General features: G+C 53.6%; 1 protein-coding gene across 1 annotated transcript in view; it reads right to left on the bottom strand.

Moving 5' to 3' along the window:
• The window catches only part of sms (spermine synthase), a 200,369-nt gene that overhangs the window by 154,762 nt on the left and 24,488 nt on the right, over positions 1-21,119 (bottom strand). The window contains exon 4 of the mRNA XM_072514447.1: positions 9,675-9,739. Coding sequence (XP_072370548.1) covers positions 9,675-9,739 — 65 coding nt within the window. The remainder of the gene's footprint in view (positions 1-9,674; positions 9,740-21,119) is intronic.

Below are 21,119 nucleotides of genomic sequence, written 5' to 3'. Positions count from 1 at the left end.
CATATTAAAGAACTCAATTTGGGAGTACGTTTGTGCACATGGGAGAAGGAGGAGTACTCTTTCGCTCTCGGCCACCCAAACCTCCAAGGAATCAACTACCCATGTGTTCCATGTACCCCTTTTGCTCCTTTGCTTCTGTTACCCCCCGGGCCAGGGCCCCTCCGGCCCCTCCGGCCCCTCCGGCCCCTCCGGCCCCTCCGGCCCCTCCGGCCCCTCCGGCCCCTCCGGCCCCAGCGCCTCCGGCCCCTCCGGCCCCTCCGGCCCCAGCGCCTCCGGCCCCTCCGGCCCCTCCGGCCCCAGCGCCTCCGGCCCCTCCGGCCCCAGCGCCTCCGGCCCCTCCGGCCCCAGCGCCTCCGGCCCCTCCGGCCCCAGCGCCTCCGGCCCCTCCGGCCCCAGCGCCTCCGGCCCCTCCGGCCCCAGCGCCTCCGGCCCCTCCGGCCCCAGCGCCTCCGGCCCCTCCGGCCCCAGCGCCTCCGGCCCCTCCGGCCCCAGCGCCTCCGGCCCCTCCGGCCCCAGCGCCTCCGGCCCCTCCGGCCCCAGCGCCTCCGGCCCCTCCGGCCCCTCCGGCCCCAGCGCCTCCGGCCCCTCCGGCCCCAGCGCCTCCGGCCCCAGCGCCTCCGGCCCCTCCGGCCCCAGCGCCTCCGGCCCCAGCGCCTCCGGCCCCTCCGGCCCCAGCGCCTCCGGCCCCTCCGGCCCCAGCGCCTCCGGCCCCTCCGGCCCCAGCGCCTCCGGCCCCTCCGGCCCCAGCGCCTCCGGCCCCTCCGGCCCCTGCGCCTCCGGCCCCTCCGGCCCCTGCGCCTCCGGCCCCTCCGGCCCCTGCGCCTCCGGCCCCTCCGGCCCCTGCGCCTCCGGCCCCTCCGGCCCCTGCGCCTCCGGCCCCTCCGGCCCCTGCGCCTCCGGCCCCTCCGGCCCCTGCGCCTCCGGCCCCTCCGGCCCCAGCGCCTCCGGCCCCTCCGGCCCCAGCGCCTCCGGCCCCTCCGGCCCCAGCGCCTCCGGCCCCTCCGGCCCCAGCGCCTCCGGCCCCTCCGGCCCCAGCGCCTCCGGCCCCTCCGGCCCCAGCGCCTCCGGCCCCTCCGGCCCCAGCGCCTCCGGCCCCTCCGGCCCCAGCGCCTCCGGCCCCTCCGGCCCCAGCGCCTCCGGCCCCTCCGGCCCCAGCGCCTCCGGCCCCTCCGGCCCCAGCGCCTCCGGCCCCAGCGCCTCCGGCCCCAGCGCCTCCGGCCCCTCCGGCCCCAGCGCCTCCGGCCCCTCCGGCCCCAGCGCCTCCGGCCCCTCCGGCCCCAGCGCCTCCGGCCCCTCCGGCCCCAGCGCCTCCGGCCCCTCCGGCCCCAGCGCCTCCAGCGCCTCCGGCCCCTCCGGCCCCAGCGCCTCCGGCCCCTCCGGCCCCAGCGCCTCCGGCCCCTCCGGCCCCAGCGCCTCCGGCCCCTCCGGCCCCAGCGCCTCCGGCCCCTCCGGCCCCAGCGCCTCCGGCCCCTCCGGCCCCAGCGCCTCCGGCCCCTCCGGCCCCAGCGCCTCCGGCCCCTCCGGCCCCAGCGCCTCCGGCCCCTCCGGCCCCAGCGCCTCCGGCCCCAGCGCCTCCGGCCCCTCCGGCCCCAGCGCCTCCGGCCCCTCCGGCCCCTCCGGCCCCAGCGCCTCCGGCCCCTCCGGCCCCAGCGCCTCCGGCCCCTCCGGCCCCAGCGCCTCCGGCCCCTCCGGCCCCAGCGCCTCCGGCCCCTCCGGCCCCTCCGGCCCCAGCGCCTCCGGCCCCTCCGGCCCCAGCGCCTCCGGCCCCTCCGGCCCCAGCGCCTCCGGCCCCTCCGGCCCCAGCGCCTCCGGCCCCTCCGGCCCCAGCGCCTCCGGCCCCTCCGGCCCCAGCGCCTCCGGCCCCTCCGGCCCCAGCGCCTCCGGCCCCAGCGCCTCCGGCCCCTCCGGCCCCAGCGCCTCCGGCCCCTCCGGCCCCGGCGCCTCCGGCCCCAGCGCCTCCGGCCCCTCCGGCCCCTCCGGCCCCTCCGGCCCCAGCGCCTCCGGCCCCTCCGGCCCCAGCGCCTCCGGCCCCTCCGGCCCCAGCGCCTCCGGCCCCTCCGGCCCCAGCGCCTCCGGCCCCTCCGGCCCCAGCGCCTCCGGCCCCTCCGGCCCCAGCGCCTCCGGCCCCTCCGGCCCCAGCGCCTCCGGCCCCTCCGGCCCCAGCGCCTCCGGCCCCTCCGGCCCCTGCGCCTCCGGCCCCTCCGGCCCCTGCGCCTCCGGCCCCTCCGGCCCCTGCGCCTCCGGCCCCTCCGGCCCCTGCGCCTCCGGCCCCTCCGGCCCCTGCGCCTCCGGCCCCTCCGGCCCCTGCGCCTCCGGCCCCTCCGGCCCCTGCGCCTCCGGCCCCTCCGGCCCCTGCGCCTCCGGCCCCTCCGGCCCCAGCGCCTCCGGCCCCTCCGGCCCCAGCGCCTCCGGCCCCTCCGGCCCCAGCGCCTCCGGCCCCTCCGGCCCCAGCGCCTCCGGCCCCTCCGGCCCCAGCGCCTCCGGCCCCTCCGGCCCCAGCGCCTCCGGCCCCTCCGGCCCCAGCGCCTCCGGCCCCTCCGGCCCCAGCGCCTCCGGCCCCTCCGGCCCCAGCGCCTCCGGCCCCTCCGGCCCCAGCGCCTCCGGCCCCTCCGGCCCCAGCGCCTCCGGCCCCTCCGGCCCCAGCGCCTCCGGCCCCTCCGGCCCCAGCGCCTCCGGCCCCTCCGGCCCCAGCGCCTCCGGCCCCTCCGGCCCCTCCGGCCCCAGCGCCTCCGGCCCCTCCGGCCCCAGCGCCTCCGGCCCCTCCGGCCCCAGCGCCTCCGGCCCCTCCGGCCCCAGCGCCTCCGGCCCCTCCGGCCCCAGCGCCTCCGGCCCCTCCGGCCCCAGCGCCTCCGGCCCCTCCGGCCCCTCCGGCCCCAGCGCCTCCGGCCCCTCCGGCCCCAGCGCCTCCGGCCCCTCCGGCCCCAGCGCCTCCGGCCCCAGCGCCTCCGGCCCCTCCGGCCCCGGCGCCTCCGGCCCCAGCGCCTCCGGCCCCTCCGGCCCCTCCGGCCCCAGCGCCTCCGGCCCCTCCGGCCCCAGCGCCTCCGGCCCCTCCGGCCCCAGCGCCTCCGGCCCCTCCGGCCCCAGCGCCTCCGGCCCCTCCGGCCCCTCCGGCCCCAGCGCCTCCGGCCCCTCCGGCCCCAGCGCCTCCGGCCCCTCCGGCCCCAGCGCCTCCGGCCCCTCCGGCCCCAGCGCCTCCGGCCCCTCCGGCCCCAGCGCCTCCGGCCCCTCCGGCCCCAGCGCCTCCGGCCCCTCCGGCCCCAGCGCCTCCGGCCCCAGCGCCTCCGGCCCCTCCGGCCCCGGCGCCTCCGGCCCCTCCGGCCCCGGCGCCTCCGGCCCCAGCGCCTCCGGCCCCTCCGGCCCCTCCGGCCCCTCCGGCCCCAGCGCCTCCGGCCCCTCCGGCCCCAGCGCCTCCGGCCCCTCCGGCCCCAGCGCCTCCGGCCCCTCCGGCCCCAGCGCCTCCGGCCCCTCCGGCCCCAGCGCCTCCGGCCCCTCCGGCCCCAGCGCCTCCGGCCCCTCCGGCCCCAGCGCCTCCGGCCCCTCCGGCCCCAGCGCCTCCGGCCCCTCCGGCCCCAGCGCCTCCGGCCCCTCCGGCCCCAGCGCCTCCGGCCCCAGCGCCTCCGGCCCCAGCGCCTCCCCGGGTGCTCCCCGGCATCGACACACCCCATATCACCTTTTAAAAACCCCTCCCCTGTCAGCAGCCCTGCCCCCCGCCACAGAATAGTAACCCCAAACCCCGGTAACGCACTAGCCACCTGCTCACCCCCCCACTGAGGTTCCATGAACTAGCCCACCCAGCTAGCCCATGGCACCTAGTATCCTACCCACCCCCACTGATTCCCCTCCCCCTCCCCCACTCAACCATCCTCCCAGTGCAAACTTAACTACCCCCACCAACGACAAAGTAAAGATCAACCCACCATTGCCGACCAAGAAAAAAAACCCAGAACAAAACAACCAACAGCCAAATGTGATCCAGACAAACCACAAAAATACAGAACGTGACGCACCACCCCCCCCCCCCCCTCTATCCTCCGGCAGGCCCTGGATCCTTAAGTTCTGCCTGCATGACCAAGTCCTCCACTTTCTCTTGTAGCCACCTCTGTTGATCCCATCAACCCCACCATTGCCCATGGCAGCACGGTAGCATTGTGGATAGCACAATTGCTTCACAGCTCCAGGGTCCCAGGTTCGATTCCGGCTTCGGTCACGGTCTGTGTGGAGACTGCACACCCTCCCAGTGTGTGCGTGGGTTTCCTCCGGTTTCCTCCCACAGTCCAAAGATGTGCTGGTTAGGTGGCTTGGCCATGCTAAATTGCCCCTTAGTGTTGGGTGGGGTTACTGGGTTATAGAACATAGAACATTACAGCGCAGTACAGGCCCTTCGGCCCTCGATGTTGTGCCGGCCTGTGAAACCACTCTGAAGCCCATCGACACTATTCCCTTATTGTCCACATGTCTATCCAATGACCTTAGTGTTGGCGAGTCCACTACTGTTGCAGGTAGGGCATTCCACACCCTTACTACTCTGAGTAAAGAACCTACCTCTGACATCTGTCTTATATCTATCTCCCCTCAATTTAAAGGTATGTCCCCTCGTGCTAGACATCACCATCCGAGGAAAAAGGCTCTCAATCCTCTGATCATCTTGTATGCCTCAATTCAGTCACCTCTTAACCTTCTTCTCTCCAACGAAAACAGCCTCAGGTCCCTCAGCCTTTCCTCACAAGATCTTCCCTCCATACCAGGCAACATTCTGGTAAATCTCCTCTGCACCCTTTCCAATGCTTCCACATCCTTCCTATAATGCGGCGATCAGAATTGCATGCAATACTCCAAATGCGGCCGCACCAGAGTGTTGTCTAGCTGCAACATGACCTCATGGCTCCGAAATTCAATCCCTCTACCAATAAAAGCTAACACACCGTACGCCTTCTTAACAACCTTCTCAACCTGGGTGGCAACTTTCAGGGATCTATGTACATGGACACCGAGATCTCTCTGCTCATCCACACTGCCAAGAATCTTACCATTAGCCCAGTACTCAGTCTTCCTGTTATTCCTTCCAAAATGAATCACCTCACACTTTTCTGCATTAAACTCCATTTGCCACCTCTCAGCCCAGCACTGCAACTTATCTATGACCCTCTGTAACTTGTAACATCCTTGCGCACAGTCCACAACTCCACCGACTTTAGTGTCATCTGCAAATTTACTCACCCATCCTTCTACGCCCTCCTCCAGGTCATTTATAAAAATGACAAACAGCATTGGCCCCAAAACAGATTCTTGTGGTACACCACTAGTAACTGGACTCCAGTCTGAACATTGCCCATCAACCACCACCTTTTGTCTTCTTCCAGTTGGCCAATTTCTGATCCAAACTGCTAAATCACCCTGAATCCCATGCCTCCGTATTTTCTGCAGTAGCCTACCATGGGGAACCTTATCAAACGCTTTACTGAAATCCATATACACCACATCAACTGCTTTACCCTCATCCACCTGTTTGGTCACCTTCTCAAAGAACTCAATAAGATTTGTGAGGCACGACCTACCCTTCACAAAACCGTTTTGACTATCTCTAATCAAATTCTTCCTTTCCAGATGATTATACATCCTATCTCTTATAAACCTTTCCCACAACAGAAGTAAGGCTCACTGGTCTATAGTTACCGGGGTTATCGCTACTCCCCTTCTTGAACAAGGGGACAACATTTGCTATCATCCAGTCTTCTGGCACTATTCCTGTAGACAAAGATGACTTAAAGATCAAGGCCAAAGGCTCAGCAATCTCCTCCCTAGCTTCCCAGAGAATCCTAGGATAAATCCCATCCGGTCCAGGTGACTTATCTATTTTCACTTTCCAGAATTGCTAACACCTCCTTCCTTATGAACCTCAAGCCCTTCTAGTCTAGTAGCCTGAATCTCAGTATTCTGCTCGACAACATTGTCTTTTTCCTGTGTGAATACTGACAAAAAATATTCATTTAGCACCTCTCCTATCTCCTCGGACTCCAAGCACAACTTCCCACTACTGTCCTTGACTGGCCCTACTCTTACCCTAGCCATTCTTTTATTCCTGACATATCTATAGAAAGCTTTAGGGTTATCCTTGGTCCTACCTGCCAAAGACTTCTCATGTCCCCTCCTGGCTCTTCTTAGCTCTCTCTTTAGGTCCTTCCTAGCTAACTTGTAACTCTCGAGCGCCCTAACTGAACCTTCATGTCTCATCTTTACATAAGTCTCCTTCTTCCTCTTGACAAGTGTTTCGACTGCTTCAGTAAACCACGGTTCCCTCATTCGACCACTTCCTCCCTGCCTGACAGGTACATACTTATCAAGGACACGCAGTAGCTGTTCCTTGAACAAATTCCACATTTCCATTGTGCCCATCCCCTGCAGCTTTCCTCTCCATCCGATGTATCCTAAGTCTTGCCTCATCGCATCATAATTGCCTTTCCCCCAGATATAACTCTTGCCCTGCTGTATATACCTATCCCTTTCCATCACACAAACGTAATCGAATTGTGGTCAATATCACCAAAGTGCTCACCTACCTCCAAATCTAACACCTGTCCTGGTTCATTACCCAGTACCAAATCCAATTGGCCTCGCCTCTCGTTGGCCTATCTACATCCTGTGTCAGGAAACCCTCCTGCACACATTGGACAAAAACAGACCCATCTAAAGTACTCGAACTATAGCGTTTCCAGTCAATATTTGGAAAGTTAAAGTCCCCCATAACAACTACCCTGATGCTTTCGCGCCTATCCAGAATCATCTTTGCAATCCTCTCCTCTACATCTCTGGAACTTTTCGGAGGCCTATAGAAAACCCCTAACAGGGTGACCTCTCCTTTCCTGTTTCTAGCCTCAGCCCATACTACCGCAGTAGACGAGTCCTCATCAAATGTCCTTTCTGCCACCGTAATACTGTCCTTGACTAACAATGCCACTCCTCCCCCTCTTTTACCACCTTCCCTGAGCTTACGGAAATATATAAATCCCGGCACCTGCAACAACCATTCCTGTCCCTGCTCTATCCATGTCTCCGAAATGGTCACAACATCGAAGTGCCAGGTACCAACCCATGCCGCAAGTTTACCCACCTTATTCCGGATGCTCCTGGCATTGAAGACACACTTTAAACCACCTTCCTGCCTGCCGGTACACTCCTGCAACTTTGAAACCCTACTCATGACCTCACTACTCTCAACGTCCTGTATACTGGAGCTACAATTCAGGTTCCCAAGCCCCTGCTGAACTAGTTTAATCCCTCCCGAAGAGCATTAGCAAATTCCCCCCCCCCCCCCCCCCCGAATATTGGTACCCCTCTGGTCCAGATGCAGACCATCCAGTTTGTAGAGGTCCCACCAACCCCAGAATGAACCCCAATTATCCAGAAATCTGAAACCCTCCCTCCTGCACCATCCCTGTAGCCACGTGTTCAACCACTCTCTCTCCCTATTCCTCGTCTCGCTATCATGTGGCACGGGTAACAACCCAGAAACAATAACTCTGTTTGTCCTAGATCTAAGTTTCCACCCTAGCTCCCTGAATTCCTGCCTTACATCCCCATCCCTTTTCCTACCTATGTCGTTGGTACCTATGTGGACCACGACTTGGGGCTGCTCCCCCTCCCCCTTAAGGATTCCGAAAACACGATCCGAGACATCACGCACCCTGGCACCTGGGAGGCAACACACCAACCGTGAGTCTCTCTCGTTCCCACAGAATCTCCTATCTATCCCCCTAACTATGGAGTCTCCAATGACTAATGCTCTACTCCTCTCCCCCCTTTCCTTCTGAGCAACAGGGACAGACTCTGTGCCAGAGACCTGTACCCCATGGCTTAACCCTGGTAAGTCCCCCCCCCCCCCCAACAGTATCCAAAGCGGTATACTTGTTACTAAGGGGAACGGCCACAGGGGATCCCTGTACTGACTGCTTCCTCCCAGCCCCTCACCATCACCCACCTATCTTTATTCTTCGGAGTAACTACATCCCTGAAGCTTCTATCTATGATCAACTCTGCCTCCCGAATGATCCGAAGTTCATCCAACTCTAGCTCCAGTTCCCTAACGCGGTTTCTGAGGAGCTGGAGATGGGTGCACTTCCCACAGATGAAATCAGCAGGGACACTGACAGCGTCCCTCACCTCAAACATTCTGCAGGAGGAACATTGCACTACCTTCCCTGTCATCCCCTCTAGATAAAAAAAAAAAAGAATTTAAGAGCTTGCCTGTTATTCACTCCCCTTCTCAGCAAGCACGCACTCAGCAATGTCTGCGCCCCGCACGATAACACCAGAGGGAAAATAAATAAAAACTACATGCCAGTCACCAGCCAATCCCTTACTTGCAGGCTGTGACATCACGGTTCAACTTTCCACTTCTACCTGCCCTCGAGCCTTCCTCTGGATCCTTACAGCGGTTGTTTTTTTTTTTGGTTCGAGGAGGGGGTAGGGAGGGAAACACTGAAGAAGTAGTTTCGGGTTTAAGTGTCACTTGACAAGAGCTCCTCCACAAACCACCTCCAAGTTAGGGTGAGCACACGGACGTATGCACATTTCCCCTGCAATGGCCAATCAGCAGCTCCGCTCTACTGCCCTCTGCTGGATGCTGGTCTTCACTTGAACAGCTCGGGTCTCTTGTTCAGGTACGCCTCCAAGTTAGGGTGAGCACACGGACGTATGCAAATTTCCCCTGCAACGGCCAATCAGCAGCTCCGCTCTGCTGCCCTCTGCTGGTTATGGGGATAGGGTGGAGGTGTTGACCTTGGGTAGGGTGCTCTTTCCAAGAGCCGGTGCAGACTCGATGGGCCGAATGGCCTCCTTCTGCACTGTAAATTCTATGATAATCTCGACTGCCATCAAGGCAAGTTGCTCCTCGTGTTCCCCCACCGCCTCCTCCACCTCTGGATCGCCTGGCTCTGGGCCTCCAACCTCGTCTCCATGCGGTCGATGCCTGCCTATATCAGGTCCATCACCCTGGCCAGGTCTTCCAAGTTCTCCTTCCTGGGCAAATTTCTAATGGAGAAAGCCCACTAGCTGATCCGTCGATCACTGGGTGGGCAGGATCGGACGCTGAACCTCGCCATCTTCCCACGTTGTTCGATGATTGTTCCCTCCTTTTTAGACCACTTCTGGTCCACAAATCCATACACCAGAGAGATACTCTCTCCTTCCACCCCTCCTGCTTCTCCGTTAGTCGGGGAAAAGGTCCAAAATGTCCACCACGAGCGGGAGCTACCAAATGTGCGACCACTCACATCATGGCGGCCACCGGAAATCTCTTTGATGAAGGCCATCAACTGCTCCACCTGGGCCTTTCCCACTGACAGCGACCCTTCCCCTCCACCATGTTTGCAATTGTTGCTGCGCCTCAGGTCCCCTTCAATTCCTTAGCCAGGTCTTTAACGGCTTTTTGCCAGGTTTGGTAGCCAATAGACATACCAATCTTGGGAAGAGCCTCTCCCTTTACACCACTTTCCTGCCTGAGCAGCCCCACTAACGGGCATAAAATGCCCAAACCAAGGACTTTGAGCCAGAGCTACCCTATGTGCAACCACTCACTCCATGGCCGCCACCAGAATTCAACCCCAGGTTTTTAACCCTTAAACTGGCAACTACATTTATAATCCAATTTACTAAAATCTTCCAATCATCACACTTACCTTTTTAGTCTTTTAATATTACCCTGCAAAAGGTCTTTCATCTTCTCTTCCAATCTGTTGCAGAGCTGAAAGAGAGATTGATATATTCAAAAAATTGAAATGCTGTTACAGCAACCACCAAGACAAGAGTGGGAAGCAGAGGTTGGGGGAGAGTGCAACAGGAGGCAGGGGTGCAGCAGTCAGGAAGCAAGCATGAGTGTGACGAATGTGATATAAAATAGTTACTTTAAAGATATTAGTTACTGTAATGTAGATGTAGGCGGGTCTAATTCATGTTAGTTCACAGACAAAGGATTTCAGAACGCATGGCAAAGCAAGGGGGAGGGATGTCCAGCTAAGGAGGAGAAAAGGATGCTGGGTAATAGGGGGCCAGAGGAAGGGATGGGAAGTGAGCCAATTAGGATGTATGGCCAGATCAGGAGTATAGGATGACCTATGGGAATCGTGTATGTGAAACTTGATGCCATTTGAATGTATCAGTAGAGATTTCTTTGTTCTACATAATCACTCGATTCTGGATAGCTAGGAGACTAGTTGTGTCCTAGGTTTCTGTGAAACGAGTCAGACTTGCAAGTCAAATAAAAATAACTAATGCTATGCCTGCAAATCCATCTCGACTTTTATCGAGGCCAGGCTGACGGGTAAAGAAATTTATGATTTGTCATTTGGTGCCGGAAACCCGGGATTTCTCAAGACGGTTCTGACCAACCGCAAAATCAGAATTAGACTGAATTTGGACAGAGGAGAGTGGAAAAGGGCCCACAATGTATTGCTGGAAAATGACCGCGCATTGATTTTTCCCCTCTTCTTATGGTCTGATTAGTCTGGCCACTCGCGGTTGGTACGGAAAGATCGTCTCGACGAAATCAAAGGTCAGTCTGGAGATCCATGGTTTAATTCCATATGTGTGTTTTCGAAGAACTGATGCGACCTCAGAATGAGGGTTTAGTTCAATGAGTGTTTTTAAATCAAAAGATGTTTTAATTCCATACGTGAGTGTTTTGAAGAACTGATGTGACCTCAGGATGAGGGTTCAGTTCAATGAGTGTTTTTAAATCAAAAGATGGTTTAATTCCACATGTGTGTTTTTGAAGAACTGATGGGACCTCAGGATGAGGGTTCAGTTCAATGAGTGTTTTAAATCTATAGTTGATTAAGCTAAAATTGTATCCTTGGAATGTAGTGGCGAGAAACGATAAATTTTAAAACAAACTGGATGCTGCATGTTAGTTAAAGCAGAAGTCTCTCAAAGGGTTAACAGCAGCTTGAGATAACAGGCAGCTTGTGGTGTAATTGGATACCTTTCTTTCGAGTCAGTGAAACTCCAGCAAAGTTACGTTTTGAATTAATTAAAGGAAACCAGTGGGTTTCTCCACCTCTTTGATAAAAGTTTATTATTTTCGCAAGCAATTGATTGAAATTGCCAGAATCTTAAGTTTTAATTACTTGAAATAATGTTTATCTCATTTTATTTGTGAATTAATAGAAATTTAAAGAAACACACTGACACCATTTTAAAAAGTGTAAATCTGGAGATGACAGTTGACTTTGCTCCGGTATAAATCACCACAGCTAACTGCTCCCTCATTGATAACAGCCAACATTTTTGTGAATGTAAGAAAAACTTGTTAAAAGAGGAATTGTTAAGATAAAGAATTAATTAAGTTGTAAAAGTTACACAAGTTTGTGTTAAGCAAATCGTAAATTTAGTTCAGAGTTGAGATCAGAGCTAAGCTTGCAGGTTGCAGTAATTCAATTTGAATTTTCAAACATTTTAAGTTTTAAAAGAACACTGTTAAAATCTTTTCAATAATTTTGCCAAGTTGCAAAAATTGCCATTGGTTATAAATAGGCAAATTAAATTTTTTTTTTTAAAAATAATTTTAAAAAGAGCCAAAGTATGAAAGCTAAAGAATTAATTAGATTATGGAAACAATATTGTCAACATGAGAGGGATAAGATCATGTTATTAAGTTGGTAAGAAAATGCCCTTAAAATGGGGATTCCAATTTGTGAAGAGGGTAAAAAAAAAAACACTAGACATCTTGAAAAAGGAGTGTGCATTCAAAAAAAAACAATGGGCTACGTAGTTCAATGGCTGGCCTTGCATTGAATAAGACAGAGGATGAAGATTTTGAAAATTTGACAAGGTCGGCTAGGGTTCCGACTGCACCAGTAGCCTGCTCCCCAGATTCAAATCATGCCAGTCACTCCAGCCCCTTTGGTTGATAACGTGGGTCCTATTTTACCATCTTCACTATCTAAGAGAGAAGGGGAGCTCTGTTCCACAAGCCCAGTTAGCTCTAGGACCCGATCTCGGACAGCGAGAGAAGGGCCTGATCCTATCCAGAAACAATCACGCATACCACCTAGATCCCTTCAGACAGATAAGGAGGGACAGAAAAGTCTGAGAACAAAGGGAGAGGATAGGAATGGTTCTGAGGAGCTGGAGCTCCCTCTAGTGATAGGGAGGGATGTCGAAGTCTTGGAAGAGCCAGAGGAAACAGCTACAGTGCCCCCTAGTGAGCCGATTAGGAAAATACCAAACCCTGACGCTGTGACGACGGCGGCCCAGCCCACGATAGACATTTATTTCCCATGGAGACCCAGTGAGATGATGGCTAGTATGGCTGCAATCCCAGACAGGAAGAAATCTCCTGTTGCTTTCGTGGATCATCTGAGAACTACCATCTCAGTTTATCAAGCTGATTATAGGGACCTCTGGGCCCTAGTCCAGCAGCTTTTAGCCCCAGCAGAGTACCTCAACCACTTGAATTATGCTAGCCATGCCGCACTTCAGCAGGCCCATGCGTTGGACGATGATAGACGGACACAAATCCTGAATGCGTTGAATGCCACATTTCAAAAGCTCATAAACATTTCTGCTATCTTAGACCTCAAACCTAAAAAGACTGAAGAGCCAGAGGAATTTCTGGAACGTTTTAATGAAATCTATCGTGGGCAGTCAGGCGACTTGCCGTATCAAAATGGTCAGAATTCCCTTCAATATTGTGCTACGTTAATGCATTGCCTACCACCTTCCGTGGCTACTGCCGTGAAATGTAATAACACGAATTGGACAGAGAACGACCCTTCCCAGATGGCCAGGGCAGTCAGATTTTATTGGAAGGAGGGTGTAGACCAGGAAGGAGGCTCAGTTACAAAGATTAAGACTGAGTATGTAATGAAAAAGGATGACCCCAACCAGCGGCAGAAACGGTGGCTTACCAGCTGGAACCCCGATATTGTGACTTTGGGTGGGTGGATCAACATGGGGGAGGATATCAAACCCATCCAAATGGACCCTCAGCTCCTCTTTATGGCCCACCATATGCACCAACAGCTTTACAACTGCCGCCCCCTCTGAGGAGCCATTGGTCTACTGGGAAAAAAGGACGGGGCAGATATAGAGGGAGCAATGCATGTTTTAATTGCGGCCGTGCAGATCACTGGCAACAGGAATGCCCCTTTAAAAGACAGGCAGCAGAAGGAGACTACCCGACCAAAAGGAGGAGTACCCACCAAGGGGAGGACAGACGAGATACACTGACTTCTCCCAGGCAAACCCTTTCCCAACACAGGATTGACTAGCTAATTTAGTCATAAGGACTCGCCAATCGGACAGGGAACCTATTATCTCTCTGCAGATAGGAGATCAACATCACCCATTTGTAATCGACACTGGAGCAACCATGTCTTCTGTGCAATCAGAACTTCACCTACCACTATCTGACCACACGCAGCATTTGTCGGGGTTCCAAGGACAGGTGTGTGAGTATCCTATTTCTGAACCTGTGACAGTCACTTACGAGAATAAGTCTGCAGATCATCAGTTTGTAGTGACTACTGGATTGGACTGTAACTTGTTGGCCCGAGATTTACTGTGTATCTTCCAGCTACAGCTAGAGTGCGGAGACGAAGGGGTAACGGTTCAATCATGGAGGATGAGACAACAGTGCTATATTTCTATCGCCCACCAGTGGTGGACGTTAGACATTGAACATTCACTGCATCACGTTACCCTGGCCTATGACAGAATCGGACAAAACAGGGAGTTGGAGGACAAATACCGGCCGTTAATTGGGACCGAATGGCCAGTCAAGGTTACAGCCACAGTCACGGGAAAAGAAGGTACAGCCGATTTTGTTACAATACCACATTTATGGCCACAGTCAGCTTCGGTAAGCCCTCATATTACACGTCAGGTCCACGACCAGTACCATGCCAGGGATCTGGGACCTATGGTAAGGAGGGCAGTGGATCATTCAGATCCAACAGAGTACGCACTTCAAGTCACGCCAGACGGCACTGCCATAAAATATTTTGAGGTCCCTGAAACGATTAACACTTGACTGCAGCATCCCCGGGGACATGATGTTTTGAAATATGTCAATCCACAGGTCTGGGCGGAATACCCGTCACAAGTGGGAAAGACAAATGTTACACCTATTAAGGTAACGATTAAGGACCATGTAAAGCTGCCTTCCATTCGGCAATACCCCCTGAAACCCCAAGCTGCCACGTCTATAGACAAATTCATCCGAGAGCTGTTGCAACAGGGTATTTTGGTCCCTTGCCAATCAGAATGTAACACCCCCATACTTGCTGTGCCTGAACCAGCCAAGCCAGACCAGTACTGATTTGTACAGGATTTATGTTCAATCAATGCCATCGCACAGCCGTTACATGCTCTCACTCTCCAACAGGATATTACGGTGTATAGCTCCCACTCGGTCATCGCACTACTGAGGCAACTGCAGACTCAGCATCTTACTGCAGCTAGTCAGAATAGGTACGAGATATACCTTTTGAACAATCCACGTCTGACATTTAAACACTGTACCACTATCAATCCAGCCTGTTTTCTTAGTGGTCCCCCATCCATGAAGACACACCTGGCCTCGACTGTTTTGCCTTGATTCAGGAAACTACCACAATAAGGGACCATCTGAGTGATATTCCGTCAGAACAACCTGACATGATTATGTGTGGTCAAATATCCCACCGGGGTTTAGTTAATAACCTACTACAGGCCCTCCTTATGCCCGCGCAGATTTCCGTCATTAAATGCGCTGTCCATACAAACTGTAAGACCCCAGTTGACGTTGGTAATGAACAAGCAGATTGTGCAGCGCGGACAGCCGCACAAATTCAGCAAGTGATGGTGCCTAAAATGTTAGGTCAGACTAAACGTTCTGCAATAAATATGTCTGCCTCTGACAAGCCAATGCCAACCATCCAAGACGTCATAAGGTTACAGGAGGACGCTCCTGAGAGTGATAAATAAATGTGGAAACGGTTAGGTTGTACATATGATTCTGTTTCCTCTTTATGGACCACGCCAGCACATCAGACTTGTATGTCTGATGTACTGGCCTTATGGGTCGTTGAATGTGTCCACTTTGCAACTCATTGTGGGGCTCGGGGGACTAGTGGTTGTTGCTGGACACTTGGTGGCACCCTAAAATGCAGGGGTTGGCCCAGAGTATCAGCAATCGGTGTTTTATTTGTCAGCAATATAACACCGGCAAAGGCATCCCTTATGGTATGGGGCAAACCCCGTTGCCCATTGGTCCCTTTGTGACGCTCCAAATAGATTACATTGAGTTGGAAAGGTGTCAATGTTATAAATATGTTTTGGTTGTTGTGGATGTGTTCAGTAGATGTGTCGAGGTGTATCCGACTATCGATAATAAAGCTGCTACTGTGGTTAAAGTTCTGATGCAGGATTTCATTCCCCGGTACGGTATACAAGCTCAGTTGAGTTCTGATAACGGGCCTCATTTTCTTGGACAGATTAACCTGCCTCCCTTCCCCAGTGCTATTTTACAGGTGTGGAGCATGATGGGGTGGCTACGCACCGCCTGTGAGATCTTCGGCCTCACCTCACTTGGAGTGTCATCGGCGACGGACATGGAAAAGGGAAATATTATCTGCATTTGTAACCCCAACCAAACTACAAGGACATTTTGGTTATGCAGAGGTGATGTTCTTCGCTGCCCCCATATACGAGGACATGGTATCGACTCAGGGAAGGTCATCAGGTTAACGGACAATGCAGGACTCATGAAGCAATTGCACCGGTCCCGGCGATGGGAAGGAAACATTACATGGACATTGCCTTGTTTTTGGAGTACATGTAAATTTGATTTTGGATGTGTTAAGCTTGGTGCCATAAAGGTAAAATCAGACCGTCAGGAGAGGGTAGGAAGAGGTTGTGGAAGAGACAGGGGGACTAGAGAGGGGACAGGGCGTGTAAGGAGGAGAGTACAACTAGAACATAGGTTATCAGGAGATACACTTAATTCATTTAGAGGCCAAACTGAGGAAAACCCGGGTAGTATGAATCTCTTCTACCAGATTTACCACCGCTTGTATGGCCAGGGACGGGTTGTCTGCTACCCGAACCCCGCAGTGGTGTCTAGGTTATTTTGTTTCACCGCTTTGGGGCACTCCCCAAACGGTGGTTCATTGTCAGCGTTCCGAGCCACCACCCGAGCAAGCCACTCTTCCTTACGATCCGGGTTCAGCACCACCAGCTATTTGCCTTCCCCTTCCTCGGGATAATTCCCACTCACAGTATGATAGGCTGCAACGGTGGAGGGCGTACATACCTAGCCACTTCACTCCCAATAGGGACTCCCGGTCGTACGAGAATTGTTTCAGAAGTGAAGGATACGGCTGTTTGCTGGTAGAGGTGGAAACAAATATAACATGTCTGTTCCCCACTTGTACGGACAGGAGGTGTCATATCACCCAAGCGTCTGGCCAATGCATTTATTACAACACCACCTGCGTTCCATTGAACGTCGGGCTCCAGCTCCTTTGTGGCTGGGCGAATGTCTCTCATATCACTGTTGGAACTAGGGCTTTCCGCATTGCTAGGCGGCCCGAATGGGCGTTTCAAAGCTGGATAAACCGGGCTACTGGGGGATCCCTATGCAACCGATATACTGATTGTGATGCTAGCCTGTACACGGAGCAAGGATACTACTTTTTATTTAATGGCACAGCGACCAATGTTTTGACACCCCCATTTCCCCGCCAAATTGTTATTGGGACTCTAGTCCCTACCACAGTCCCCTGCCCCTCGGCGTGGATGCTGCATAATCAGTTAGCACGCCGGGCAGTCTCAGCTGAATTCTGCGAGAACTGGAAAAAGCCTCAGGTTCTCGCACCCAACCGGGGCCACTCAACCGGGTGGGGAATTCTGAGCGCCTTGACACTGGGAGGTGTGGGGGGTTCCTTGGCGGTCAGCGATAGGAATTATTTTATTTGTGGCCTTACCATCTTGGGAAATGAAACCTTGGGAGCCCTTGGGGCAATATCCAAGGAATTGTCTCAGCTGCAGTTGTTTGCAATGCAGAACCGGTATGCTCTTGACTATCTTCTGGCCCGTGAGGGTGGGGTATGTGCCATAGAACAGGGCAAGTGTATCATGGGAGTTCAAGACCTAACCGTTAACATCATTAAATTTATGGATCGCATGCGGGATCATCTGGACGGAATGCAGGATCCTGGCTCTTCGGGTAACTGGGGATTTGGAAGTTGGAAGTCATGGTTGATAAATATGGCCATGTATTTAGCGGTGGCTATTGGCTGCATCTTTGTGGGCCAGGCCATCCTTAAATGCGTGATGGGTAGAATGGGGCGTGCACTGGAACAGATAGATGCCCCAAGAATTTTGGCTGTTAGGACCCACAAGAGTGCAGCGGATGAAGGGGGCTACAACAGGAATTGGAAATGCAGCGACAAATCTTTTTAGATGAGGGGCCGTAGCTATGGATTGAATAGTTCGGTTATCATGAAATGATAAAAGGAGGGAATGACGAATGTGATATAAAATAGTTACTTTAAAGATATTAGTTACTGTAATGTAGATGTAGGCGGGTCTAATTCATGTTAGTTCACAGACAAAGGATTTCAGAACGCATGGCAAAGCAAGGGGGAGGGGTGTCCAGCTGAGGAGAAAAGGATGCTGGGTAATAGGGGGCCAGAGGAAGGGATGGGAAGTGAACCAATCAGGATATATGGCCAGGTCAGGAGGGGTATAGGATGACCTATGGGAATCGTGTATGTGAAACTTGATGCCATTTGAATGTATCAGTAGAGATTTCTTTGTTCTACATAATCACTCGATTCTGGATAGCTAGGAGACTAGTTGTGTCCTAGGTTTCTGTGAAACGAGTCAGACTTACAAGTCAAATAAAAATAACTAATGCTATGCCAGCAAATCCATCTCGACTTTTATTGAGGCCAGACTGACGGGTAAAGAAATTTATGATTTGTCAAGTGCATAGACAATACTGGTTGAAAGATGTTGGCCACTTTTTCAAAAAAAGTCATATTTTGGAAGTAAAAGTAGGATAAGCAGGAGGACCTTAAATGGTGAAATTCTACATGGTATAGACAAGCAGAGAGTTTGTTAATACATACATCAACGGTGGCAGTTTCAGTAATTAAGGCCATAAAAAGGTAAACAGTACATCTGCGTTTTTTTAAAACTAGAGGCAATACAAAAGCAAGGAATTGAGTTTGTAAAGACCTTGCAATGATTTGAACTTCCCATTATACGAAGGACGAATGATATTAAAGCAATGTAATAGATGCAGTTTCCAGAATCTTTCAAGGGATGGTGAGGTTATGTTTTAAGAGACTAATTTCACTGTGGAGAAGGCTAACGGCTGACTTGACAAAGGTGTGTTGACTATGAGGGGTTATGAAGAAGGTCATGATATGGTTCCCACTGGTCAGCTGGCAATGAGAATTCATTCAAGTAGGGACCAGCAGGACAAATAAAGATTCTGTGGAATATCTGGCTAACCGCAATTTCGCCAAATAGTGTCAATATTCCCCTGAATTTTCTCTCATGCAATCAGAATGTAGAGTGTATAGGAGCACATATGGGCAGCACGGTTAGCACAGGTGCTTTACCGCTTCCGGGTCCCAGGTTCAATTCCCGGCACTGTCTGTGCGGAGTCTGCGCGTTCTCGCAGTGTCTGCGTGGGTTTCCTCCGGCTGCTCCGGTTTCCTCCCACAGTCCAAAGATGTGCAGGTTAGGTGGATTGGCCATGATAAATTGCCCTTAGTGTCCAAAAAAGCTTAGTTGGAGTTATGGGGACAGGGTGGAGGTGTGAGCTTGGGTAGGGTGCTCTTTCCAAGGGCCGCTGCAGACCTGATGGGCCAATTGGCCTCCTCCTGCCCTGTAAATTCTATGATTATTATTCTACAGTGCAGGTCACTTGACCCTCATTCCCAGACAGCTGAGCGTGGTATCTAGTTAGTGTCAAACTCCTGCTCCTTTCCCACAGCCCTGAAAATGTTCCCTTTCAGCTATTGATATCAATCCCTTTTGAAAGCTTTTTTAAAAATATTTTTATTCTCCTCCTTTTTCACATTTTCTTCCAAATTTACACCCACCAACAAACAATAAGCAGTAACGAATACAATGCCAATCCTCTTATAAACAACAACAATCCCATCCTCCCACCAAACCCCAGACATTAGTCCGCATGTTAACATAAACAAAAAAAAAGGAACCAGGAATCACCTATTAACATATGCAGACCCCCTCCCCCCCCAACCCTCCTAACCCACCCCAATGTTCGATGGAATCCAATTGTTGAAAGTGCATAATGAACGCCACCCATGAATTGTAGAACCCCTCCATCAATCCCCTCAGATCAAACTTAACCTTCAAGAGTTTAGAATTCCAGCAGATCCCTCCGCCACGCCAGGGCACAGGGTGGAGAGGTTTTTTTTTTTTTTTTATAAAACAAACCGACCATGGTTCCCCATGGTCGGCTCATGAAGAAAGTAAGGAGGTGTGGGATAGAGGGAAATTTGACCAATTGGATAAGTAATTGGCTATCACATAGAAGACAGAGAGTGGTGGTGGATGGAAAATGTTCAGACTGGAGACCAGTTACCAGCTGTGTACCACAGGGATCAGTGCTGGGTCCTCTGCTATTTGTGATTTTTATCAATGACTTGGAGGAGGGGGCTGAAGGGTGGGTCAGTAAATTTGCTAATGACACCAAGATTGGTGGAGTAGTGGATGAGGTGGAGGGCTGTTGGCGGCTGCAAAGAGACATTGATAGGATGCAGAGCTGGGCCGAAAAATGGCAGATGGAGTTTAACCCTGATAAGTGCGAGGTGATTCATTTTGGTAGAAAAAATTTGAATGCGGATTACAAGGTCAACGGCAGGGTTCTGAGGAATGTGGAGGAACAGAGAGATCTTGGGGTTCATGTCCACAGATCTCTGAAGGCTGCCACTCAAGTGGATAGAGCCGTGAAGAAGGCTTATAGTGTGTTAGCATTTATTAACGGGGGCTTGAGTTTAAGAGCCGCGGGGTTGTGCTGCAACTATACATGACCCTGGTGAGACCACATTTGGAGTAGTGTGTGCAGTTCTGGTCACTTCATTATAGGAACGATGTGGAAGCATTGGAAAGGGTGCAAAGGAGATTTACCAGGATGCTGCCTGGTTTGCAGGATAGGTCTTATGAGGAAAGGTTGAAGGAGCTAGGGCTTTTCTCTTTGGAGCGGAGGAGGATGAGAGGTGACTTAATAGAGGTTTATAAGGTGATGAGGGGGATAGATAGAGTGGACGTTCAGAGACTATTTCCTCGGGTGGATGTAGCTGTTACAAGGGGGCATAACTATAAGATTCAGGGTGGGAGATATAGGAGGGATGTCCGAGGTAGGTTCTTTACTCAGAGAGTGGTTAGGGTGTGGAATGGACTACCTGCTGTGATAGTGGAGTCGGACACTTTAGGAACTTTCAAGCGGTTATTGGATAGGCACATGGAGCACACCAGAATGACAGGGAGTGGGATAGCCTGATCTTGGTTTCGGACAATGCTCGGCACAACATCGAAGGCCGAAGGGCCTGTTCTGTGCTGTACTGTTCTATGATTCATTTTGGAAGGTCGAATTTGAATGCTGAATACAGGGTAAAAGACAGGATTCTTGGAAGTGTAGAGGAACAGAGAGATCCACGTACATGGATCCCTCAAAGGTGCCACCCAGGTTGATAGGGTTGTTAAGACGGCGTATGGTGTGCTGGCTTTCATTAACAGGGGGATTGAGTTTAAGAGCTGCGAGGTTTTGCTGCAGCCTTATAAAACCCTGGTTGGACCACACTAGGAATATTTTTTAAATTTAGTGTACCCAATTAATTTTTTCCAATTAAGGGCAATTTTGCTTGGCCAATCCACCCAGCCTGCACATCTTTTGGTTGTGGGGGAGAAACCCACGCAACACGGGGAGAATGTGCAAACTCCACAAGGACAGCGACCCAGAGCCAGGATCGAACCTGGCACCTCGCCGCCGTCATGCAGCAGTGCTATCCACTGCGCCACCGTGCAGCCCCATGAGGGGACATAATTTTAAGGTGACTGGAGGAAGGTATGGGGGAGACGTCAGAGGTAGGTTCTTTACA

This window comes from Scyliorhinus torazame, chromosome 8, assembly GCF_047496885.1.
Source record: "Scyliorhinus torazame isolate Kashiwa2021f chromosome 8, sScyTor2.1, whole genome shotgun sequence".
Lineage (NCBI taxonomy): Eukaryota > Metazoa > Chordata > Chondrichthyes > Carcharhiniformes > Scyliorhinidae > Scyliorhinus > Scyliorhinus torazame.
This window is presented reverse-complemented; position numbering and strand designations above follow the sequence as displayed.